This window comes from Mytilus edulis, chromosome 7 (assembly GCF_963676685.1).
Source record: "Mytilus edulis chromosome 7, xbMytEdul2.2, whole genome shotgun sequence".
Classification (NCBI taxonomy): domain Eukaryota; kingdom Metazoa; phylum Mollusca; class Bivalvia; order Mytilida; family Mytilidae; genus Mytilus; species Mytilus edulis.
In genome coordinates, this window is record NC_092350.1 from 51,857,113 (window position 1) to 51,885,096 (window position 27,984).

The 27,984-nt window shown below is 30.9% G+C and overlaps 1 protein-coding gene across 1 annotated transcript in view; it reads right to left on the reverse strand.

Annotated features, from left to right (window-relative positions):
• LOC139481760 (potassium voltage-gated channel subfamily A member 1-like) overlaps positions 1-27,984 on the reverse strand; it is an 82,559-nt gene that overhangs the window by 13,606 nt on the left and 40,969 nt on the right. Inside the window, exons 3-4 of the mRNA XM_071265250.1 lie at positions 26,551-27,949; positions 25,843-25,970 (exon numbers count right to left, since the gene is read on the reverse strand). Coding sequence (XP_071121351.1) covers positions 25,875-25,970; positions 26,551-27,949 — 1,495 coding nt within the window. The 3' untranslated portion in view covers positions 25,843-25,874. The remainder of the gene's footprint in view (positions 1-25,842; positions 25,971-26,550; positions 27,950-27,984) is intronic.

The following is a 27,984-nucleotide window of genomic DNA, read 5'->3' on the forward strand; positions in this document are numbered from 1 at the left end:
TGTCAGGTGTCAAATAGTACAGTTTACAACAACAAAATGTTACATGTTACAATTATTTGTTTCCAACATGACATTTTTATGGATTTGTAGCATGCTATTTTCATTGCTATATTCATGTACCTTGCTACCTTAGTTAAACTACTGATGTTATAGAAATAACTGGTTCAACCACCTGCTTCTAAAGATTATCAAGAACATTTTTGTAGGTGTATTACATGAATAATTAATATACATTTGACGATTATGATTTTTTATTTTCCTTTCAATTTGAAAAAAAAATCATAACTATGATAATAAAAACCACCCACCATAGAGTTTGACAAAACATAATTCAAGATTTTGAGGCTACTTGAATTTAACATGTTTAATGACACTGGAACTAAATAAACAACTAATTAAACATACATAATCAAATAACAAATGAAGATTTAAATTGATAATGTTATTTTCAAAGGACTTAAAAATGCAAAAATTAAACTAGAGTTTAACATGAAAATCTACAAATTCAGTCATTTTGAGTTGTTAGTACTGAGGTTGCTAAACTGCAGTACTTTTTTTTTTAAATAATTGTCATACATTTTTTTTTATGGTATTGGTATGTCATTTACAAGGCGAACAAATTTAAAGATGTTCTAGCGGAATATCTAATTGGCTCCACCTTAGGATATGGGCTGTTCTAAACCTTAGTAGTTAATGTCTAATCTAAACTAATATAAGCAAGGCTATTATATACAGCTTCACTATTACTCTGACAAAGTTTAATTTTAAATTGTTGTAACAGTGAAAACTTTTCAACTTGTATTTTTCAAAACATTTATAGCGATGAAATAATTTACTCTTTAAAACCATCAATAAATTCTTTAATCTTTTCTATATTAACTTTTTTACGTAGGTAGCCTATGACATTAATAATCTACTTTCACATGTTTTTTTGGAATTTTGACAGTTGCCATATGGGGGTTATAATAATTCTAAATTTCTTTTTGACCCTAGATTAAAAACATTGTCTTTGGAATTTTGCCACTCATAAAGATCCAAGTTCCCTGAGCTATGGATAATTAATGTTCTCCCAAACCTTTGTTATTTAATTACAAAAGTTGTTCTCTCTTCAGACTGTAATAGTATTCTCTAATTTGATTGGTCAGTTCGAAGTTAATGACCAAAGATACACTAGAGAGTGATTCACACCAAGCCAGACAAAAAAAAAAGAGGAAGAGAATACTACTTAGAGAATTCTAAACAATATTGCTGGCACTAAATATTAATTCAAACTGGCATGCAATATAAAGTATCATTTTTGAAGGATAGGAAAGTGTATGTTTTCAATTTTTTGGTCTAAATGATGAACTTAATCTCTACAGACCCGTAAATGACAAAAGCTCCATGATTTGTTTACATACTTTGGCTGATCATGGCACTGTTGTTTACCTTAGACTGTATATCATAAAATTCAATTGAAAAGTAAAACAAGAGTTCCCAGGAACAACAGACAATAAATTATTGATCACATAGAAAATTTACAGCAGTTATGATTAAATAAGTTAGTTTAATAAAGGTTTAACAACTGAAGATCTCTTTAAATATAGTCTTTCTTACAATGGCATTATATACCATTATTTCATATCGGTTGAGAATAAGATTCTTTTATTGGTTTAAAAGGGGTCATATGACATTCATTATTCTTCAGTAATAAATTCCATTGGTCATTAACAGAAAAAAACGGACCAGAAAACCGGTCGTTAACGAACTTTTACATGATAATGACCGGTGGCCCGGTGTGGTTTCCGTCTGATAATGACCGTTGGGGCGTGGTTTTCGTCTGAAAATGACCGTTGGGGCGTGGTTTCTCTGTTTAAAGAGATGTACCTTTTATAAAAAATGTTCCTGGTTTTAATATTATATTTAAGTTGTTGAATTGTTTATTATATGTTTTCGTTAATTATAAAGTTAATGATAACTTGATTAAGTATTTATATACTGAAAAATTGCACTAAAATAAATAGCAGTATTACTGCGACTGGTATTCACTCTTTGCCATAGAAACCGTACAACTATTCGAGTTCGGTGTAGGCATTTTGAATTTATGAGAATTTTCCAAAACATGGTTTCTCAATGAAATAAACATAATAGTTCTTGAAAAACTGGTCATTATCGTGATACATAGACTGCCCGTAAGACAGTGGTATTGACCAGTTTTTCAAGAACTATTATATAAATATTGCATATGGGGCAAGTTGAGGTTCAATAATAATTTGAGTAAAGCTGAATAAGACAGCAACTGACACAACAAAATAACAAAACATCAGGTTAATGCAACTAAAGAAAATAATGTCTAAGGCACAAAAACAATGGATCATTAGGGTCCAAGGAAAAGGGGCCTAATTGTCAAAAATGACTTAAATAGTGCTGAGAAAGAGGCAACATTTCTCTCAATGATTAAATCCAAAAAATTACATTTTTCCAATCAAATTATGTAACACCCTCTTACCCTTACCCCCTGCATGGGCCACTCCACAACACTTTTAACTTGCTAGTCAATAGATTTTTCAAATTGAAAGGCCTTCGTTTTTTTTTAGAGGCCAAATTAACAATATATGTTTATCCATTGACGTAGATGCATTATTTCCAAATGGATTTATGATTTCCTAACAAACAATGCTGGCAGTTCCCACTACTGTTTAATCAGCTGTATCAAAACAATATTTACCAAGACAATTCAAGGAGAAAACATAAGTATCTTGTAAAAAAACCTGATTTAATCTACCATGTTCATTTGTTTTGTGTTGATCTTGTGATCTTTTCTTCGTCGATCTAAGATCAATCATCATGCTAGATAAAACATCTTCTTTATCAAAATTGTATTCTTCGGCTAAAATTATTTTTATCGACAAATGTAGTTTTTCAATACAACATCATTTTTTTAGATTATTTTGTATCCAATTTTGTAGGACGATCGATATAATAGTGAGAAAAATTGATGATGATCTACTTTAATTATTAGTGAAATTACTAAAAATGATGAATGGGAATTGGATAATGATGAAAAGTCATAAAGGGTGGCGCAAGGTTGAACAAGGTCAAGGCTATATAGCAAACTGGGAGTTGGCTCCTAATTTTTGCATACAGAAAGAACTAGGTTAGATTTATAAAAAGCAAAAAAACCTTGACATCTCATTAGCTTAGAGAAGTTTGTTGGCTGATTGATTGATTATTTGTACCTTAACATCCAGTGGCAAATATTTCATGCATTTTAGCCACTAGATGTTAAGCAACCAGCAATCAATCAAAATTGTTACTGTTTTTGTTTAAATCTATTTTTTCAGTCATTTATTTTTAAACTGCACTTAAAATAACATTGCAAGATCAATATCAGATTAAGATAAAACAAAATAAACTCTCATTCTTGGTCAAATATTTACAATACAACAACATGTTATAAAAGAATGGAAAAACTATAAAGTCTTAATTAGTAACACTGTTAAGGGTTAGGAATTAATTATGTAAACCTAAACATAAAATAGAAATGGCTTTATATTAGCTTACATGTGTAATTCTGTGTTATTTTACTGATAAATTAAACTTCCTATTCAATATTTTAAGGGTGATACAACAATTTCACAAGTATACCTTAATTCCAAATCCAGAATTAAGAAATGAATGTCTAATTATATCATTATTTATAAATACACGTAAAATGTTCCTAACAAGTTAATACTCAGTCTTGAAATATTCACCTTAAGATTAAAAGCTTAGAGCTTTATAAACTTATGAAAATATAGATTTATTAAACAAATCATTTTAGGTTATTGCCAATGAAAAATATGTACAACTTGTGACTTGGATGGAGAGATGTCTCATTGGCACTCATACCACATCTTCTTATATCTATCTGGTGTTTTCTTCACTAAAAATCTAACAACTAAAGCATAAAATAAACCTTCCAAATTTTACCACCTAAGAAAATGTACACTTATTGATTTATCATGACCATCATCTAAGTGTTTCCATTATCATAAATGAGAACAATCTTCAATATTATGCCATACATGGTACATAATTCTATATCATAACAGCTCTATCAAATGTGAGCATATCCAAAAGTGTCAACAAAGCAAAGCGCCTTGGATTCGTGAAATAAAACATGTAAATAGACACACACACACAAAAATCCTACAAAACTGATTCTTCTGAGTCCTCAAAAGTTCATTGTAGACTTAGAAAAGCCTCCTTTTCGTACCTCAAAATATAAATGAACATTCTTGGGAATATATTTTATGAAAGACGTCAAGGAATGTCTGTAAGACCACTTCATGAAGACCTGTCAATATCAGACGAAGCTCCTTATCTCACAAAATTTCCCAAGGAAAATGGGTATTATTCAAACCACTTCTCAACCTATTATGATATTAACATCCATCGGGATAACTGTCAGTAGCTTGTGATATATATAAGAGTATTTCTACGATGCCCTTAGCTAATTCTAAAATAGATTTCTTCAGAATTCAGACATTAAAAAACTGACAAACTCAGGCCCAGCAATGTGTTAAATTCCCCCTTGACGCTGATAAGCTTAAAAATCTATAACTGCTAAAATATCCTACGTCAAATTGTACTAAGATTTAGAATTAAATGCAATTAGGTATTTGGATAATTATTAACCAAGCACACATCAAAGCTACTAATAACAGTGGTTCATTTTAACAAGATTTTCAGTGCATTAAACTTCAGGCTTTCTTTTTGAAGTTCTATGCAATTAAATTTTTACAAAAAACAAAATGTAAATGAATAACAGAATCGAATGTTAACAAAATGAACTGATGTAATATTTTATTGCAGGTGCAAGTCAGAGAAAAGACAGTAAAAACTCATTGAAGCACAGTTTAAATAGCTGTCACACAACTTCTGATGTAATATTTTATTGCAGGTGCAAGTCAGAGTAAAGACAGTAAAAACTCATTGAAGCACAGTTTAAATAGCTGTCACACAACTTCTGATGTAATATTTTATTGCAGGTGCAATTGAAGTCAGAGAAAAGACAGTAAAAACTCATTGAAGCACAGTTTAAATAGCTGTCACACAACTTCTGATGTAATATTTTATTGCAGGTGCAAGTCAGAGTAAAGACAGTAAAAACTCATTGAAGCACAGTTTAAATAGCTGTCACACAACTTCCAAAGGACAGGCATGTGGGAGCATGTATCTAGATTATCCCAAAACTTTCAAAAGTCAGAATTTGAAACTCAGATGAATAACTAAATGGGAGCTTTCTAACAAATGATGCTGAAAAAGAATAACCAGATATAATTTTTCAAATACATTTTTTTTTGGTGGAGGGGGGCATTTTGAGCTAATATATACATATATATGGTTAATTCAGACTTTATAAGCCCCACTCACTCCAAACATTGCTTTGTTATGGCCCCTTTTTCAAAATCCAGAATCTCTCAATGGTCAATTCTGCCTGATTAAATTACATCCTTTGATAATATTTCAGAATATTGCATATATCCAGTAGAGATGAAGTGTATGGTCATTATGGTAAGAAAAGTAACATAGTCACTGCAGAAGTTTGAATCTATGACTATTCTAACGGTTGATTTCACTGTAGACGCTTTCCCTACTCTCCTTTGGTATATATATTTACAAGAAAGCGGCAGATTAATTATATCATTTCAAACATGTCAAATGGAAGCAACCATCAATGAGTAAAATGTTTCATATTTTTCCTTTAAGTTGTAAGTCCATCAGCTAATCTAATATAAGGTCAAGATTCTGACCAAAGGAAAAGTTACCTTAAGCAAATGTGACCTTTGAATTGGATTATTGGAGCCCAAAAAGTATTATTACATCAGGACAAAAAAGGTATGACTGTATGACCTAACATTAGACAGGTTTTTACTTAAAAGAGGTGAACTTTAAAGTAGGTTTGACTGTACATGTACCTGATCAGTTCAGAGAATAATTATGAGCATATATACCAGTTGATAAGAAGCTTTTCTCAGGTGAAACAGCAACCTAATTCAGGTAACAAGTTTCACACCTTATAATTTCTGGTTTAAAACTCCAGAGTGACAATTTATCAATAGTTCTAGTACACTATTTTAAAGACTATTTGCAGGTTTACAAACAATGTTTTGTTTATTCTTTAGAAAAGACTATTTTTACATTTTGACCTCTGATTTAAAAAAATCTTTGACAGGTTACAGGTCTACTCTGTGTAGGACTTCCTAGTACTCTGGCAGGTAGAAGCAACAAAGAGAAGTATTATCAAACATATAATTGGTGCAATCTGGGGGGGGGGGGGGGGGAAAGTTTGCTGTTTTCCAAAGATTCTGTTTTGTATAGAAAATATACAACAATTAATATACCCATACATTGCACCAATCATATGCTTGATTTTAATTTTTTAGTTCGCTTTTGCTTGACTTAGTACCAGGATGTCCTACCAAAGAGAAGGTAACCTGTTGAAAAAAATATAAAACTCCAAAATGAAAAGTCTGTAATATGATTATGGTCTAATATCTAAATATATCTTTTGTAGCTCTTGAAGAACAGGAGTCTGTTTCACAAAAAAATTGTACAATCAATCTTAGTTGTTAGGTTTTTTTGTTAAACCGACTCCAGATGACCAGTCTAAAATAAATATATATGTTAATGGTTGAATGATGGATACTCTAATGGGAGAAAATATTCCAAGAAATTTGCCTCCTTTCTGTGCAAATGATGCAGTTGATAAAAAGATGGTATTGATTATTCTCTAAGCTGGGCTCTTGGGAGAACATATTTATGATACTTCAATAAATGAAGTCAAAGATGTTCAAAACATTTGCTATTGTAATAAATAACTGATATTTGAAAATCTGAAAGCAATAAAATATCTGCCAGGAAAAATTTTCATTTCAGGAAAGGAAAAACGGTTAATAAATGTTGACTGGCTTCTAGTAATAGCTTCATTATTTGGTTTATTGGAATTATTGATGTATAAATGTTTGCAATTTTATTCCATATTCATGAACTTCGGTTTGATTAAAAAATTCTCTGTAACTCAGAGAAGCCTATATTAACCAAAAATATTGTAATTTAGAAAAAATCTTGTATTATTAAAACAACTTGATAACCTAAATTCAATGAAAAAGACTAAAACATTGACATCCAAATTTACATGCATATAAGCACCTGTGCACATGCCTTAATTGACAATTCATAAACTTTTGGCATAAAATATAAGTTACTGATGGCAATTTTCTTTAAAAGCCAACATGAATTATAGGTTGCACCTCTTTTTCATAACAAAACAATCATTTATGTGAATACATGTATCTATAAATTTGTTAGGGACAAAAGACCAGTGTGGTAAAATGCACTATGCAGATTCTATATATGCAGAACTATACTTTTCACACCATGGGAGCATTCAAGAGGAAAGGGGCTCTAACCCCAACCCTAACCCCACTTTAATGATTAACATTTTGTGTTTTGTTTTAGTAGGACATTTTAATATTTTTTTCATTTACTGGGTCACTCAAGTCTGCCTTGTTTTAAATCTTGGGTCCATCACTTCATACTCAGCTTTATATGATATCTATAGCATTTCATCTGTGTAACTCAAAGTTTTGAACTCAAAATTATATTACATTTTTTTTGAGTGGTTTTCTCTCTTGTTCTAAATTCTTACTCCATTGTCCTTTCTGTTCTTATTACAACTTCCTTCAATGCTGAAGAAATTCAGTTGTCACCTACTGCATAAAGTACAAAACTATAATAAAGCAATTCAAAACTTCAAAGTTAACTTATGAATGAAATAAAATAAACCTGAATTTTAAAACCCATTATTCTCCTCATGACAAAAGTTTTTCTTTGATAATATTCCTATCAATGCAATATACTGTACAGTTAAAAGGTATAAGTGTGAAGTATTCCTGTCCTGAACAATAAATGAGAAGTATTTCTGTCCTGAACAATAAATTATGAACTGTATAATAGCGGAAGCCATATATAATAAATTAAAATTTCACAGGACAATGAGTCTGAATCATAGCGTAACAAATAAGTTGTTCTATTATATTCTGTTAGAAAAGACAGTATCATAAACATGATTAAAGTTGTATAATTTCTATATAAGTAGCACATTAGTAGTACATTTTTATAATGTCTACACCGTACCTTTATTAGATGTTACGGGAGTGAATTAAGCGTAGAAATGAGACAGAAAGTAGAAGCCCTCAAGAATACATTTTTCTTTAGGGGCCTGAGCTGATGCAGCCTTTGGGTGCAAGATTTTCTCACTGTGTTTAAGACCTATTGGTGACCTTCTCTTTTGGGGGATTGTTGTCTCTTTGGCACATTCCCTGTTTCTATTCTTAATTCTATGAATATCACCATTAAAATTATTGTGTCATTGTGACCTATTTCACAACTCAATGGAGCTAGTATGTATGATATCCCTACCGACTATTAAAGACGTTGAACTAATGCCGATACATTATATATATGCAAACATTCAAAATAAACAGGTCAGCAACTATTTTTTCTTTTGATCAAAATTCAAGTAATCAGTCTCTTTTGATCAATTGAAAGGTTAATCCATTTGCATAAGACTTGCTTCAAACTTAAACAACAAAATAAATGAAAAAAAAATCAATTCTGCGATTGTATCAAATGTTTGCTGTCCAGCACACAGCATCGATCTATAGCTTATATATATCTACACATGCTTGCATGTTTGTTATACACATGTAAAATTGCATATAAATCCTTTTTAAGTCTAGTAAAACACAATTTACATTCTAAGCAAGCTCAGCAATACAATTTCAGTTTTTTTTACATGACCTTTCAAGGCTTTAATTACCAAGCCTTAAAGTACTTGACTAGTAGTATTTGACTGGACACTTTTCAGATTTTTAACTGGACATATGGTCAAGATAAGGATTGAATTTATTCAAACAAATTAACAGTTCTACCTTTTGCTAATTTCAAGTGTACTCTCTAGTATTTCCAAATAGAACTGTACTCAGGCCATTTATTAAAAGACCTGTATAATTACTACTTTTCCCCTCCTATACTACTGATTAGTAAAAGCCTGAATTCACGAATTTTACTATAAGATTTTCTTGGAATATAATGAAAAGTACCACATACAAATAGGAATGTACCAGTCAACCTGAAAGATAATGAAACTCCTGCACACTTGAGGTTGAAAAAGGCACTGCATGTTTTCCCTAAAATAGTAGTCTGGGTTTATCCGGTATTTTTAATTGGGCTGCTCAATCATTACTTATTTTTGTAGCGTTTTTTTTTTTTTTTTTTTTTTTTTTTTTACTTTTGTTCATCTTCAACTTTTACTTTTCATTGTGTACCTTCATATGTTCTATAATTAAATGAGTTAAGCATTATGGAGAAAATATATAAGGTTCTGGGAATAAATTGTATTAATTATGTTATTGTAATAATCTGAAGATTTCAACAAAATACCAAAGCAATAGTAGAAACTCTTGTTAATTGTGTTTCACATGAAATCAAAGCCTTGTGTGTAATTATATAAGGGTTATAATGCAGTTCTATATATAATATGTGATGATCAACGAGAGGCAATAATTATGATGGTTAGAATCCCAATTGATTTCTCGTGTTCCAATTATCTTTTAGAATTAAATAAATGTACAAAATCTATGTTCGCTAAATACATTCCATACAATTAGACGGTCACTGATCTAGAAATGTAAATTTTTCTATGAAATGCACTGCTTGAAAATGCACAATTAGATTTATTTTGAAAAAGTTTTGTCTTTGTCTATTTAGTGTGTATACAATCTTTAAATTATTTTTTAATCTATTCTCGAAAATAAAGGAAGATTTCTGATAAACAAGTTGATTACTTAAGCATAATCCAGAACACATTACTAAATGTAATTTAAAATTGAAAAGACAATTTAAACTAAACACATTTTATAATCCATTTGTAATTCTAAAGCTATTCTTTCAGGACTGAAATCATTGGTATTCCTATAGAATAAAATAACATGCAAGCAATAAATGAGTTTGCATTGAAGGAAATTAATTTCACAAACAAACTTAATTTGCAAAGGAGAATAAAACTGAATGTTAATCAGTGTCAAACATTGACTAATAATTGTTTATGCTAAAATCATAAAAATAGAGACCTCAAAAGCAAGTGGATAAAAAGCATCAGTCAAACAACAGAAAATTTTTTACAGCTTCAGATATTCAAAATATAATAAAATAGCAATCATCCCAATAGCCAAAAAAAAAAAAAAATATAGGCACTAAAGAGCCTGTGTTGCTTATCTAGATCTATGTGCATCTTCAACAATGGACTTTTTCCAATATTTTACACTAGAATAGAATTCATGACAAAAATCTTATTTTTTGTTGACCTTGTTTTGCTGATTTTTTTTAATATGTCAGTTTCTCTCTATCTTCGTGAGGTTTTGCCCAATGCACAATTTTTAATGCATTCCTATTATTTGAACTTTTTAGTTTTACATGTAACTTTTTATATCTTATCTTTAAATCCACAGACCCATTTATGTTTGAATTTGAAGCCCCAGTCTTCTTGCTACATTATTTTGACAATAAATGAAAATCTGACAAATAGAAAGTCAGTGCTAAAACTGTAGCATTCCTTTTTTTCATTTTTCCAAGACTACTATTAAGTACAGCATTAATAAATTACATCAGTTTTGTAAAAACAATGAATTATAAATACAGATGGGTGTCATGTTATATTCAAAGGCAGTAAGAAAGTATCCCGAACGCCTATTTAAGAATGTAGAGCAATGTTCTATGACCCTCCGATGATTAATTACCATTCTTTTCTTTTATAGTTAATACCCAGTAAGGCAGTAAACAATACTAACATGGCCACCTAACTTACTTCTGGTAAAAAATTAAGTATTTGCTATGATCAATAAATCTATATTACTCCTGTTAAAGTCCATGCAAAATTTTAAGTGTCAGTCACTATCTCAACAAACCTGCAAAACTATTGCAGGAAGGGTGTCTTAAAAATTAAATGAATATAAAAGTTAAGTGGTCAATATGGGGTCTTTTGCTAGTTAAAAGGAAGGACTGTTTTGATATGCAAGTTTATAAACTGCAATTAATAAAATGTCAATTTTGTGTGCATCCACTATTCACAGCCCTTTGTTCATAGTAGAATATTTAGGACAAAACAGGACATGTTTACTAAGACATTTAATTTTCCCCAAAAATATAAAAAATCTGAATTTACAATAATACAGGGAATTATTGGTATCTTGAAGAATTCAAACATGGAAATATATAAGTTGAAAAATATTGATGGTTTGCATGCATAGCGACAAGGTGACTCTCACCAACTTAAATATAAATCCCCTTAGCCATGAAACCTCCTCTAAATATCATCATAATGTCTTATCAATATATCAGAATTTAAAATGATTCCAGATTCAAATAACTCCTTGTTTTAACCAATATGCACTGACATTGTAATACTTTGACAACAGTCTTGTTTAATTTTGATCTTTAATGTAAGAATGCCTATTTGTACCAAACTAATATGTTTTACAGATATTTACAGCATCATTAGCATATTGCATATTTTATTCTTATTTCAATCAAACATATGCGACTTAAAAAAACAAACATGTTACACACATCAATCATCAAACTGATGACTTATGATGCAGTTTAGGCTTTGCTCATTGGTGAAGACCTACAGTTGTTAATTTCTGTGTCATTTGGTCTCTTGTGAAGAGTTGTTTCATTTTGGCGATGTACTACATGTTCTTTATATAATCACTATTTTGTCCGTTTACCATTGAAAGGGGGGGGGGGACTTATAATTCATACTTCATTTTTATGATTAAAATATTGCATGGGTCCATTACATTTAGCTATATTTATTATAATATATTGGACTTTGTTCTTATAAACTCAATTAGAATTGGTTTTTTTGTTCTTTATCGAGTTCCTTAAAAAAGATCTTATGACGTTGTGTAAGTGTAGAAAGGTCAAATTAGTCTTTATTTTTATATAATTTAAACAATTGAAGTTAAACTTCCAGCTCTAATAGACAATCTTTCAATCAAATTATTATCTGATATGAATATGAAATGAACCCTGTTTTGTAACAGACTGACATGCTATATTAAATTATACCAAAAATTAATTTAGTATAGCTAACAATTTAACGTTACACTAAGAAGACACCTACAAAGAAAATTCATAATTTTTTGTTTTTCTAACATTGTATTATGAGACTACCCAAATCTGAAGAATTTCTTCAAGAGCATATATATACAATCTCTTCTACACATATATATATATCAATCAAAACCAATAGGGTCCCCCTTCTTTCAATTTCTTTCACATCTTTATACCAACTATTTTATTGCATTGGGTGTGACTTACAAACAAGTTCAAGGTTCCAACAACTGATTGTTATAGCGAAGAAGCTATGAATAGAATCATGGTTCACACATGTATTAATTAACAAGAGAAAGCATCTGTAATCAATTAGTAATATATTCTGTTCTGTTCATTGGTATTTACGATTTCTGCAGGTAGAAAGAGATATGGGGATCATCAGGGACTCACAGGTACAGAGATACCCAGAGTTAATTAAAGACTCACAGGTAGAAAGAGATAAATGGGGATCACTAGGGACTCACAGGTAGAAAGAGATAAATGAGGATCACTAGGGACTTACAGGTAGAATGAGATAACTGGGGGTCATCAGGGACTCACAGGTAGAAAAAGATAAATGGGGATCAGCAGACTCGTGAGTAGAAAGAGATTTATATTACTAGCAATTATCAGGGACTCACAGGTAGAAATACACATCTTGGGATCATCAGGGACTCACAGGTAGAAAGAGATAACTGGGGATCATAAAAGACTCACAGATATTAGGAGATAATTGGGATCATCAGTGGCTCACAGGTAGAAAGAGAAACAGGGGGTTAACAGGTACTCTCATTTTTACATCCAATGAGTGACCCAAAATTTTTGATATTATGATTGGACCCTTCTCAATTTTATACATATGAACATCAGCCTCAGGACCAGAGAAAACTAAACTTGTAAAGGTATTACTGCAGTATTAAGCAGGACAAATAGAGATATACCTGTATAGACAGGATTTCACTGTATAAAGGTGACCTTTAGATCAGGTTTGACTTGATGTCAATACCCCCTCATTGACCCAGTACAGTATAATCACCCATGAATCAGATCACTTTCATATAACTTTAATCCCCCTTTATCCTACATCAGTAAAACTGGTCTATTTTCCATTCTATAATACTGAAATCAACAGATCTATAGCAAATGTCAATAACATATATTTGGTGTAGACATAAAAATAAATTACATGTTCGTTCATCAATAAATAGATACAGATGCATTCCTCAAGCTTTGTCTGTTATTTTATGATATACATTCTCTTTTCTCATTGACTAATATGTCACATCCAATTCTGTGCATCCAATACAGTTAATACACACATGGCTATAGAATGAAGGATAAAAAATGGACAATAGAAATAATGTTATTTGGATTTTTTTACCAATGTTGATTTTTACTTTCTTGTTGAAGAAAATTTTTCTATTTGGAGAGAAGTGAACTTTGGTAATTTCAAGGTTTCGTCATTTGTTCTGATCAAAGTTACTTATATATAATTGTTCTTTTAACCAGTATCTAAATCAAACCTTACTTATAAAATTCATTCAGCACAGTATCCGACTAAAATGATTGAATCCTACACAACATTCACAATATTACCGTAGCTTAGCATTTTGAGTGAATTTTAAGATTATATTTAAAAAGTAAAATAGAAAAAAAATCCCACTGAAGGAAAATTCAAAATGGAAAGTTCTATATAAAATGTCAAAATCAAAATCTCAAACACATCAAACAAAAAGAAAACAACTGTCATATCCCTGACTTAGTACAGGCATTTACATACGTAGAAAATAGGGGATCAAGCTTGTTTTGTATTGACAACAATGTGTGAGCTATTTTAAGGCATTCAATTCAGCAAAGTAAAAACAACTGCACCAACAAAAATTGATTAAAAAAGTTGAAAAAAAAAGGATTACTTTTCACTGACGTTATTCAAACAGATTACATTTCCATGAACTGAAAAGAAACTGAATAACAGATTACATTTCCATGAACTGAAAAGAAACCGCTGCTTCTTAGTAAAAAAAAACAATAACACAAAACAAAACCTTTTCACTAAACAGACCTGATAATACCATTGTACAACTAAGATAACCTATAATATTAAAAAGATAAGTAATACTAAATCAAAGCCATTCAAGTTTAATGTAAACAGAATCTCAATGTTATCATCTATTTTTTGCTCATCCTTTTGCCCTACAAAACACTGGAATCCCAAAATAGAATCTAATACCAGCATGGTGTCCTTTGATTCTATGAGATTTTGTTTGAACTATTGGTAGATATCTAGATCTGCACTTCTTCTTAACAACAACAACATTTATAACCTGTGATATATATATATAGAGATTAGAATTTCATAGTTTATAGAACTTGTCTAGATTTATTAATTTTCTTATAAAATAGCTATTAAATTTACTTCTGAAACCAAAAGTTCTCAAGCGAAGAAACATCAATGTCTTGAATGCTCTATTAAAGTATTTTATGATTTCAATAGTATCTTACACTATTTATAAGCTTTTTTTTTACATTTGAATGAAAAGAAGAAAAATACTTTCAGCATACTTATTTTTTTACTGATTAGAATATTATTAGAGGCCAAAATGAACTGAAACAACTACACATAAAACTCAATGACCTACCGAATTAGACTATTTACTGGATTTATAATAACATTAGCAACACAATGGGTGCCACATGTCGAGCAGGATCTGCTTACCCTTCCGGAGCACCTGAGATCACCCCCAGTTTTTGGTTGGGTTTGTGTTGCTTATTCTTTAGTTTTCTATGTTGTGTCTGTTGTACTATTATTTGCCGTTTGTCTTTTTATTTTTTGATATGGTGTTGTCAGTTTATTTTCGATCTATGAGTTTGAAAGTCTCTCTGGTATCTTTTGTCCCTCTTTTGAATCTACACTGAGCCCTTTAGGTCATAAACATTTGGAGCATGATTAATGTACTCAGAGTCACAATCCAACCAAATAATGTACTCAGAGTCCCAATCCAACCAATTAATGTACTCAGAGTCCCAATCCAACCAATTAATGTACTCAGAGTCACAATCCAACCAATTAATGTACTCAGAGTCACAATCCAACCAATTAATGTACTCAATGTACTCAGAGTCCCAATCCAACCAATTAATGTACTCAGAGTCACAATCCAACCAATTAATTGTACTCAGAGTCACAATCCAACCAATTAATGTACTCAGAGTCACAATCCAACCAATTAATGTACTCAGAGTCACAATCCAACCAATTAATGTACTCAATGTACTCAGAGTCCCAATCCAACCAATTAATGTACTCAGACTCAGAGTCCCAATCCAACCAATTAATGTACTCAGAGTCCCAATCCAACCAATTAATGTACTCAGAGTCACAATCCAACCAATTAATGTACTCAGAGTCCCAATCCAACCAATTAATGTACCCAGAGTCACAATCCAACCAATCAGATGACTAGACTTGATGTTTCTAGAACAAATTTTGTACTCCTAGTAGTGAGTTAAGTTTTTTGACTCAGAGGGCCCTGATCACTGAATCTATAATGTAAGAATCCTTTAACTCTATCCTCAAAGAATAAAAGTTTAGCAAAATTAGAATTTGTTAGTTTACATATAAGTCATGTAAAAGGTAAATTTAGAAAGTTTTGTGTACATTTATTATCTGGTGTGATTTTTACACAAATGTGAGTTTAATAACTGCGACTTCAGGATCTGCTGCTTGCAAGCTATCAAAATTTAAAACGGAGTTTTTATTTCTGAAAAAGCATTGTAAAATTACTAAATTCAGTATTTTCAACTAACTGATCATAATTGGATGGTCGTTTTATTCCAGGAAGTTCAGAAAATCTTTTACAGATATACATGGACCAAAGCTGTAATCTGGATAAACTGTTATATATAATTAACATCGAGGCAGATGCTACAAAGCTTGTTTAAACATTTAAAAAAAGGAAGAAGAAAATATGGGAATACTATAGATGCTAGTCTTCACAACAACCCTCCTTTGATTATTGTTATAACAGGTTATTTAGAGATCTGTCTTAGCACCTGCAAATCTTAATCAAACACTCTAAACAAAAACAAATCTTTATCAAAACAAATTACAAAGCATGATACACTACTTGTGAATGATGGGAAAAATGGATCATTGTAAAACAGTAGATAGACATTCAATTATAAACCATGCATTTTCATTTATTTTCATGGGTACCAAATGCAATTTTTCTTGAATTGAGGAAAACTTGCATTTTCTGGGATATTTGATTTCATGGTTTGTCAAAGTCTGCATAGAATTTCTCGCTACATTGAAGACCTGTTGGTGACCCTCTGCTGTTGTTTTTAATTTGGTCGGGTTGTTGTCTGTTTGACACATTCCCCATTTCCATTCTCAATTTTATAGATCCCTATAGACACATTCAAATTTGTGGTTCTCCTTTACTACCTAAATCCATGAAAATTAATGAGTAATAAGGAATCCACAATAGGCTGAGAATGCCACAACACCACAGCAAAAGAACTTGCAAATTGATTGAATATATTTTTCCTTTCATATGATATTCCAAAGCATGACTCTAAAAAACTGAGAATAGAAATGGGGAATGTATCAAGTAGACAACAACCCAACCAAAGAGCAGAGAACAGTCGAAGACCACCAATGACTATGTATATGTACTAGTATAAACAAGAATGTGTCCAAAGTACATGGATGCCCCACTCGCACTATCATTTTCCATGTTCAATGGACCGTGAAATTGGGTAAAAATTCTAATATGGCATTAAAACTAGAAAGATCATACCATAGGGAACATGTGTACTAAGTTTCAAGTTGATTGGACTTCAACTTCATCAAAAACTACCTGAAACTCGCACTTTCATTTTCTATGTTCAGAAGACCGTGAAATTGGGGTCAAAAGTTTAATTTGGCTATAAAATTAGAAAGGATTCATATCATAAGGAACATGTGTACTAAGTTTCAAGTTGATTGGTCTTCAGCTTCATCAAAAACTACCTTGACCAAAAACTTTAACCTGAAACTCGCACTTTCATTTTCTATGTTCAGTGGACCATGAAATTGGGGTCAAAAGTCTAATTTGGCTATAAAATTAGAAAATTCATGTTTATTTCTGCAGATTACACTTCCAACAGGTCAGCTTCTAACTCATCACTAAGTTAAAGCAAGAGTGGCTAAAAAAAATATTCAGGTGCCTGACATATGGTTTAAACATGTACACCTGTCTATATTTTGCACTCTAGATGTGGTTATCTTTTAATGTTGGGTTGCAGTCTTATTAAAGCATAACCCACATCTCTCTAAATTACTGATTAAAACCACTGTGGTTATTTTCAATGTTGGGTTGAAGTATCATTGAAGCATTACCCACTCTCTAAATTACTGATTAAAACCACTGTGGTTTTTATTTTCAATGTTGGGTTGAAGTATCATTGAAGCATAACCCACTCTCTAAATTACTGATTAAAACCTCTTCTTTCTTAGTCCTACATACAGTAGTCAGTCTCACTGAAGCATAATCCACATCTCTCTTTATTCCTGATTATAAAACCACTTTCTTAGTACTACAGTAGTCAGTATACATACACTATATAAGTGTGATCTATTCTGTTGTTTACACCCATCATACTTGTCACTTGTAATTTTCTCAGCTCTTTGATAACTTAACTATGCTATCTATTTATTTTTGTATTTGACTTATAAAATCTATCTAAATACCAAGTAAATTACTACACCTGATTATCAAGATTATTACACAAAATATAATATTTTACACTATCAGTGGTGTATATTCAATACAAGAAATCATTCAGATCGTTTGATTTTTTTGGTGACAGGTTGTCTTTAATAGTTATGTAATGACCTCTACCCCATATAATATAACCAAATATTCTGAAATTTGAGAGTTTTGTAAACAATTGTGACTAATTTTATAACATATCAAATTATTAAAATAAACAGACTAATTAAATTCTAGCAAATTAAAATTTCAGTATAGGCTTTCAAAACCGCTATATAAGTCGTACTTAAAATCATCAAATTTCTTTTCTACATATTTTTCACATTCAAAACTTTAAAAGCCACTTTTTAAATTATTTAAAGTGCAATTCTAAAATAGAAATATGTGTATTGAATTTCAGCTAATACAAAATATTAAGCACCCCTCATTGTTGGTCTAAATTTCATTTCCAGATTAAATAAACAGTATTTAACTCTTGTTGTTTTAAATAAGCATGAAATATTTGCCACTGGACATTGAGCAAGCAACAATAAATTGATATGGTGTTCTGAGGAATGGAAACATTGAACAAGGAAAAAAATTGATCTAATAGTGTATCGTTAAGAAATAAGAACTTCACTTGCATGACGTGTGTGGGTCTACATGTACAATGATCACTTGCTCAGCTAATACTCATAGCTTAAGGCCAACATGATCAGTCAGACTGTCACCAAAAAGTGTCATAGAATATCAATTTTATTGTCATGACTGTGCATGTTTTTATTCAAGTTTATCATGTCTCTGCACACATGTGTTGTATAAACCTAGAAAAATGATAATTCCAATCAAATGCATATCTCCCACATCAAAATTGTGTTGCAAGTCCTATAATAAAATTGAGAATGGAAATAGGGATTATGTCAAAGAGACAACAACCCGACCAAAGAGCAGACAACAGCATAGGCCACCAATAGCTTATACATATGTAATAGTCAAGACACAATTTTTCAAGACTGCAGGCCTATAAAACCTCAGCCAGTGTCCTTATTTTAAACATCTACGGTCAAATGACCTTTAGTTTGACCTGATTGTTTTGAAGACTATAATTTCCCATAATGATGGTGATTATACAACTTCTTACATTATCATCCTTCAACAGAAGTAGGTTCAATTTGTAAATACTGAACATGTGATGTCTTATGCAATAAATATTTAAACAAGGCCAAAATATCCTATTTAAAGTATTTTAGTAATTTAAATGTTCTGGCAAATTTGATGTTCAATTTCAATTATTATTTGAAGACAAACAAACACTTCCAACAATTTGATTTTTCTATACTTACTTGGTTTGTTTTGAAATAACATGGTTTTAAAGGTCCTTACTCTTGATCAAGCTACATGTACCTTACTGTATAATTTCAATTAGCTACATGTAGTGTTAACATAGCCAATAATTTGAATAAATCTTACTTAGTGTGAAATTTCTAATAAATATAATGGTATGATCATTTTATAATTATTTTCCTCAAGGTCTTGCTGACCTCTCGAACATGGTATCAATATTATTCACAAGATTGAAAAGTTACCAAAAACCTTCAGTGTCTAAAGTTGTATTAGAAGTTAAAGAGGTAAGAACATGAAGAACTTGTAAAAATTCGATCAGATTGAATTTTCATTGTTTCAGCAGGGGGGGGGACTAAATGTTCAAGGGCAAAAAAATACATTCGTATTGAGGAGGACATCTCCAAATTTAATAAAGAGGCAAATGATACCATGATACGAGGAATAATTGGAAAATAAACTGAAAACACCATGGGTTAAACTTAAATTTTTATATAAATCTATCCAAATTCAAATATCTATTCAACTACCAAAGCTAAACTGCAACTTATATGTTTCATATCAGATGTTAATTAAAAGGTTTTTGTCATAATAAGACTGTTAATTATAGTCCTTTAAACATGCTGCAATGGTACATCATTAGACAAAAATCTAAAAATCTACAAATGACGAAATTGTTTGTAATTTTGGGAGTGTAAAAGTGTATTCTTTATAGAACAGCCCAGACTTTGTCTGGTACTAAGCCTTAGAACCATGCAATTAGCTGTTTATACAATATATGTACTGACAAAACCTCCCATTCTCACCAGTGTAAGGAGCATTCGTCTTCTAATTGTACCTAATGCCAGCAACCACCTTTGTATGAAGCTTTGTAATTTCATAATTTAAGGATTGCTTCACTATTACCTATATGATCAATCATTTTAAGTGCTTCAATCCCCCAAATTATCAAGTTATATCATTATTCCCCAAAATCCAGTTAATATATAAATAATAACCCCTGCTGATAAAGAGTAGAGTAGTGATAAAGAATTCATAGTGTATTAGCTTCAATTTTCTCTTCTATTCTACTTAATGATACATTTATAACTGATCAGAAATATATTGATACTTGTCAGAATTACATTCATGCCAAAAAAGAAATTTTAGGGCACACAAGTGTACATATTATCTAGATGCAGGCCTTTCCATTCCAAGTTTTAGGGAATAATAAATGTCTTTTATGTGTCCTTATTTATATAGAATGGAGTTTAACCATTGGCATTGGTAGCAAACATAGGCAGATTTAGGGGGCCAGGCCCCACCTTTTGTGGGAAAAATTTTCTTAATTATTTGGGGAATCACTGAAGCATGACTGGAGCAGAATCAGTTCAGGATCTGCCATTGGCAATATTCACCAATCTTGTTTTCTCTTTGTCAAAAATAATTTTTCATATTTGCATTGGAATTCTGTGACACATTTGAGAATATTTGCAGCAAAAGCATTCCCTCTGGTTTGGGCATACTATAAATAGTTGAGGAAAAACCTGCTTCACTGAGAAAAGAATCAGTTTAAATTCATATTTAATGACCATTGCATTGAATTGCACAGTTTTTACAATAGAAAGAAAGGGACCATAAACATGATAAACATTCCCAATCTTGCATGAAAAACTATTTGTTATTTGGAAAAGCCAGAATAATATTCAATATGTTCAAGAAAATGAGATTTATGCTGAATTGAATTTTAAATAAAATAAAAAACATTTCTAAGTCAACAATGGTCAATATGGTTTGTGACCCGTAAGTCAATATCATAGGTATGATTGGTAAGTCAATAGCATGTGTGACTTACATTTGTAACTGACCGTATATCAATAGGTTGTGACTTGGAAGTCTTATCATAATGATATATTGTGACCTGTAATTCAATATAGGTTGTAATAACTTTAAAGGTGCCAATTCTGATGCACATGATGCACATTTTGTCAATTAATGTCTCTTCAGTGATGATTGATCAATGGTGATGTTCAATGCCTACTATTGGAAAATTAAAAGACCTAATAAAATGTTTGCAAAGGTGAAAAAAAACCAAAAAGGACATGAAAAATATCCAAAAGTGGACAAGTGGACCTGCAAGTGTATATATAGGTCATGACCTGAAAGTCAATATAGGTTACAGTTATTGCTGTAAGACTTCTTAAACACTAAAAAAAATGGTATTTCCAAACTTGTAGCTACATGTACTTGTTCTACATATAAACAAGAAAGATGACATTAGCAAACAATGCTTGAACTATTATTCTTGTAGGTTTACATGTGTTCCAACAAAACATTATTTATGATAATCTCCAAGAAAAAAACATATAACACTTTGATCAAGTTTTATAGGATTAACATTTACATGTATTGTTAAATTTTGTGAAATTCCAGAGATTATTACAACTCGACAACTATAATTACAAGTAATTTATCTAGAAAGGGATTACTATTGACTAAAAAATATTAAAACCCTACCATAATCTAACCTAAGACCCAGCTTAGACCTATATAAACCCCTATGACATCATAGAAATTGACCACTAGCCAAACGAATTACTAGAGCAAACATAATCAATTTCTCCTTACAACAAAAGACTATTTATGAAGGTTCTCGCTCACAAAAAAGCATTATCTTACTGATCAATAACTCATAACAAATACAATCCTGTACTGGAGAAAAAAATTATAAAATATTAATTTAGATAAGTACAGACTATTTAGTATTTGTTTATTATTATTACCACTTACAATCTATATTAATCTCTTAAAGTCTATTTTCATTAAGATTGATGAATAAAAGTTATTATTTACTGTTTAGACTCAATACAGATAAATGTTTTTAATTTGGCTCAATTCAGTATTATTTGAAAGGAGATTTGATGTAATCAAATTGTTATTTTTCTTTTTGCTTATTTGACAAGCATAACAAGTGCTGACATGACCAAAACATCCCATTGATTGTTGATTGCTACAATTCTTGTATTACAGATCTTTGAAACAGAATAAAACAGAAATTCAATATAATTTTAAAATATAAAATCAATGATATATCTAATTTTACCCAGATCTGCTTTAAATTCCCTTTTTTTTTGGCGATTTAATATGCATGAAAAATAGCTCAATGTTGCAAAAGCGTAAAAAATATATTTTCAAGGACAAAAGATTCAATTGAAAAATTCAAAATAAAATAAACACATAAAGTTTTAAACATGTAAATATATTTATAAACTAACTATAGCTGGTTCCCTGCTTATATACATGTTATATGGTTTTATGATGTGATGCCTGCCTGGCAATACCATGAATACATTAAAAAATAATTTTGATGTTTTTCAACTCAAATAACACTTAATTTAAACTTTTTCTTATTATCGGTACTTAGAAATGCAATCTGCTTTTGTATCATTAGTGTAAAATCCCATCATACTATGACTTGTCCAAAAGTTCGGAACAGAAAGGTGTGGTGGGGGTTAAATACAGATTTCAAAACAACAATGATCTTCAATCTAATTTTGATGAAAATTGGTAAAATTAAGGATGAAACCTTACAAACTAACCTAATTTTCAATGTACATTTATGGCGCCCTTTTTAGCTTGCTTTTCGGTGTGAGCCAAGGCTCCCTGTTGAAGACCATACTTTGACCTATGATGTTTTACTTTTACAAATTGTGACTTGGAGTCACTCAAGTGTGAGCATTGGGTGGAGTAAGGAAATTTATCCTACTGTACTGTAATGTTCTCATAAAGGTTAAATTTTAAATGATAACTCTACATGAAGATTGCACTTTTAAAATAGCATCAGGAGGCTTAGAACAGCAAACAACAAAAATCAAAACATATAAATTTTACAATGAACAGATGGGCTTTTCAAATTCAATTTCGTTCATACTGTTCTAAATCATAGCATTACAAACTATATTGGAAATACATCAAGATGATGGTTAATTATTTGGCCTTAAAAAGTGTTTAATAAACATGATTAGCAGTTCATTTATGGAATTTGTATCAAGATTTATTCCATGGCTAACAGTATTAAAAGGTTTTAATTTAAAACTAGCTTGATTGAAATCCTTCAACCAAGACGAACACTAGTAAGTGTTTTCATTTGACATTTCATGCTTGCATTAATGCTGCTCGTTAACTCATGAAACTCTTTTGTATTGCAATTCAAGGTTAGAAATTATTTAGAAAATCATCATGATTATTTCTAGTGTCCATGAATTCTTTATGATTTTTATCACTTGACTGTTATTATTTGAACCAACAATAATGCTGCTTCAAAGATCATAGACTAAGACATAGTAGAAAATGGTCTAAACACAAACCACAATTAAATGCATATTTTATCATGCCTAAGGAATGAACTTCTTTTTCTTGTGCACTGATTAAGCAAGCGCATGAAAGTCTCGCAGCAGTTCTTCAGAATTCACAGGACAAATATCTTTTACTCCAGTTTCTTTCAAACATGTTGCTCTGAAACATTAATGCTAGAGTGACCCCAAAACAAACTTTTTGAGTCTTAAGTCTAGGGAGTCTAACTTTATGAGCTCCTACAGCATTTATATAATAGGTTAAAAAGATTTAACTTGGCTCTGTGCATGACCAGTTTTTTCTAATTTATTAAAGCTTTCACATATATCTCTGGAGATACATTTATGAATTAAACTTAACTTTCAATTCAAACTTTCATTGTCAATTTGAAATTAGTCAAGCTCTGATACTTGAATGACTTCTAATTAAAAGTAAATCTAACAATACAAGAACTATTAAATTTTTTCAATTTCACATATATATCATGTATATATATAAGTCACAAGAACTTAATGCATTTTTATTTGCAAATACAAGTAACAATTGAGTGTTTGACAAGGATTATAAAATCTGTTTCAAAATAAGTTTACTCAAACAGAGTATTTATTTATATTATAAAGGATCAGGCTTACAAACAATTTCAACCCACCAGTATATACATCAATACAGCTATTATAAAAGTATTGAATTCAAGTGTGACGCTATTAAGAAAGCATTTGAAATAGTTTAAATACAACTAAAGACTAGTTTAAATGTATAAATCAGCATATTTCAACAGTAAAAACGTTATATAAAACTGAATACAATGAAATCAAATGAAATAAATCAACAACTGAAATTGCCATTATATAAGCCGCAGTGACCAAATTGCTGCACATCACATGCTTATACTGACAAGATGGTGATAAATATATCAAGTTTCATGTTCCTCCATCAAGCATTATTAAACTTTGTTAGAGAGTAACTTTGCGAATCTATCATAGAAATTACCATTGTATTGTATTTAGTTTTATATTATATTCAGTTTTAATGTCAATTGTCATCAAATGTATCATGTATTTCAATAAAAAAAATGATATAAATTTACTTATTTAGTCGACATGCTACTAAATTTCTTCATTTGTATGGCCTTAACCTTATTAGTTTCTGATTGACCTTATATCATGTGTTTATATACTGGCTTCAGAAAAGGTCATGAAGGTACTGGAACTTGACTTTCAAAAATAAATCATGTATTAAATGATCACAGATAAGAAAATTTCACTGCAACACCCAAAATAATCTAACTTGCAGTAGAATTTGTTAAAAAAAAAAACTATCAGATTTTCAAGGACCATGGTAGATAGATAGTTTGCTAATACATATCAACCCCTGCACTAATAATGCACTAGGAGTTATTATTTATCATGTTTTATACAAATATACTGGCTTCAGGAAAAGTTCAGACAAATGAAATATATGATGGAACTGTACATTTTAACCAAAATTATCTCTAAGACATGTAAGATAACAAACAAAAAAAATTCACTGCAACACCCAAAATAATCTCTCATTTATTAGAGTTTTGTTTTTAAATGCCCAATTTTTTAGGACTTTGGTAGATATTTTGATATTATCAACCCCTACACTACGAACTACATGTATTATTATAACAGTATTGATTAATAGGTTCTCCCTGTTGTATGTGGGTTAATTAGTTTCTTCATTAGTGATAAATAACCACAATACACAGTCGACTTTAGTTCAGAGCCATAACTGCAGCACCTGTATGTACTGTATGTAATTGATGCACATTATATACATGTACAAATATTTTGTGATAATTATAAGCATATTCATGAAATATATGTAGTAATAATTCTATGTAATGATTCTGAACTACCTTACAGTAAAGTGTATAGATGTAGAAATAAATAAATAATATAACTATGATAACAGATTTAAAAGTGTTAAAGTGATGATCAAATTATATTGCTAATAGATTTTTGTTTTGTCGGCTCATAAATGAAAGTGGAATGTAAAAGTTTCTCAAAACTACACCAATAAAAAATCATAGGCAGTTTCATGGTCCTCTAATTTAAAGACAAAGCAGCAACTACAATGTATCTATGGTTACTCTGCAAGCGGTTCAAACATTTTGGCAATTCTGTTTTCTTCAAATATTACCCTTTTCATATATATATTCCTCCATTTTTTCTTCTGTTTGTGATTTTTTATTAATTGTCTAATAAAAGTATAATCATCTTACCTTTGTCAGCATTATGTCCACCAGTTTGAGCTTCAATCATTTCTGTCTGAGTCTCTTTCTTTGTTTCTGTCAGCCATTCCATCATCTTTCTCGACAACTTCCGTGTTTTGGTTCACTTCTAACAACCACTTATAATAGAATGAAAGTTAATTTGGAAATTCTTCATTAGTTAGCACAAATCTTCATTTATAATCACAGAAGTAGAATAAATCCATGACCATCTATAGAATAATCAGAATTGGAAATGTAAAGTTTTTTATCACTGAATTTTGTATCCTAGCCCTCACTATTTTTGAATATCTTCATATAAATAAACACTGATCCTTGTTACATGTATTTGATGTATACCTTTTCGTGTGTATTAACGCTATGATTTCTGGTTTTAGTTGTGTTATAATGGAAAGCTGTCATGAATCCATCTAGTATGAAAGGTGTTCATAATTCCAAAGATAAAAATACAAATTGCAGGTGCTTTAATGATTGGTGCAAAGATGAAAGACTTTTGGAGTTGAGAAATTCAAAATGAATCTTAATAAATATTATAGGATATAATATAATAAAATGCAAGGAAAGTGTTAACTTCAGTCAAAACACAGTTAAATTCCCAGTTACAAACAACTTGATGAGTAAAAAGTTCTAATGTTGTAACAGTTTTTGTCATACATCAGTCTCAATGCTTAAGTTATTCATACTAGAAGGGTTGTTTACCTTGTTTGTGTGGTTTTCTTTCGATCTGTCACTATTCACATTAATAAAACTACTGCCTTCCTCCATTTCCATAATATTTTCTGAACCGCTAGAAGCAATTGAACTTTTCTTGCTATTTGAGTAGTTTGGACAACTTTGTACATGATGGTAGTTCGTTTTATCATCATTCTCTGCCTCTCTATGATAAAAGTAGTTGAAGTTTGAAACAATCACAGGCACGGGTAATGCAATTGTTAGTACACCAGCGATGGCACATAATGAACCTACAAGCTTTCCCCAAACTCCTATCGGTCGCATGTCACCGTAGCCGACGGTTGTCATAGTTACAACCGCCCACCAGAAGGCATCAGGTATACTATGGAAATGCGTACTTTCTGCATCTGCCTCTGCAAAATACACTGCACTAGAAAACAATATAACTCCAATGAAGAGGAAGAAAATGAGCAATCCCAATTCTCGCATACTGGCTCTTAAAGTCTGTCCTAATATTTGTAGTCCCTTTGAATGTCTTGATAATTTAAATATCCTAAACACTCGTACTAATCTTATCACTCTAAGGATAGCAAGAGACATGGCCTGGTTGTTCGATTTACCTTCATCGGCAATTACGGTACCTAGAGTGATAAAATATGGAATGATTGCCACAATATCTATAAGATTCATTACATTTTTAAAGAATCCTAATTTTCCAGGACAGGAAGCATATCTAACTAAAAGCTCAAAAGTGAACCAAATAATGCAGCAGGTTTCTATAATGAAAAAAGGTTCATTAAACTGAGGAATATCATCTTCCTCAATCGATGGTGTTGTGGAATTGCCAGTTTCACTAGTTTTGTTCAAATATCGATACTTTTTGAATTCTGGTAATGTTTCTAAGCAAAAGATCACAATTGACATTAAAATAACAACCACTGAGAATATTGCAATTAGCCTGGCTGAAGTTGAACTTTCTGGATATTCAAACAACAGCCAAACTCGTCTCTGGAATATATTTGTAGGTAATGGTTTTTCTTCTTCCTTGATAAATCCTTCATCCTCCCTATACTTTTGAATAGCATCATCTCCTAGTTCATAAAATTTAATTTCCTCTGAGAAAACATCTAATGGAACATTAACTGGCCTTCTTAAACGCCCACCACTTTGGTAATAATATAACACTGCATCAAAACTTGGTCGGTTCCGATCAAAAAAGTATTCATTTCTTAGTGGATCATAGTATCTATTTCGTTTCTGTGGATTCCCTAGTAATGTCTCTGGGAATTGGTTTAAAGTCCGTAATTGTGTTTCAAATCGTAGACCACTTACATTGATTACCACTCGTTCACTGCACTCATAGTCACTACCTGCCATATCACTGGGCCCCATACCATCGACATCATCGGTTGGCTTTGGATAAGACCTGGAATTGGGAAGAACATGATTTTGACGCTGGTA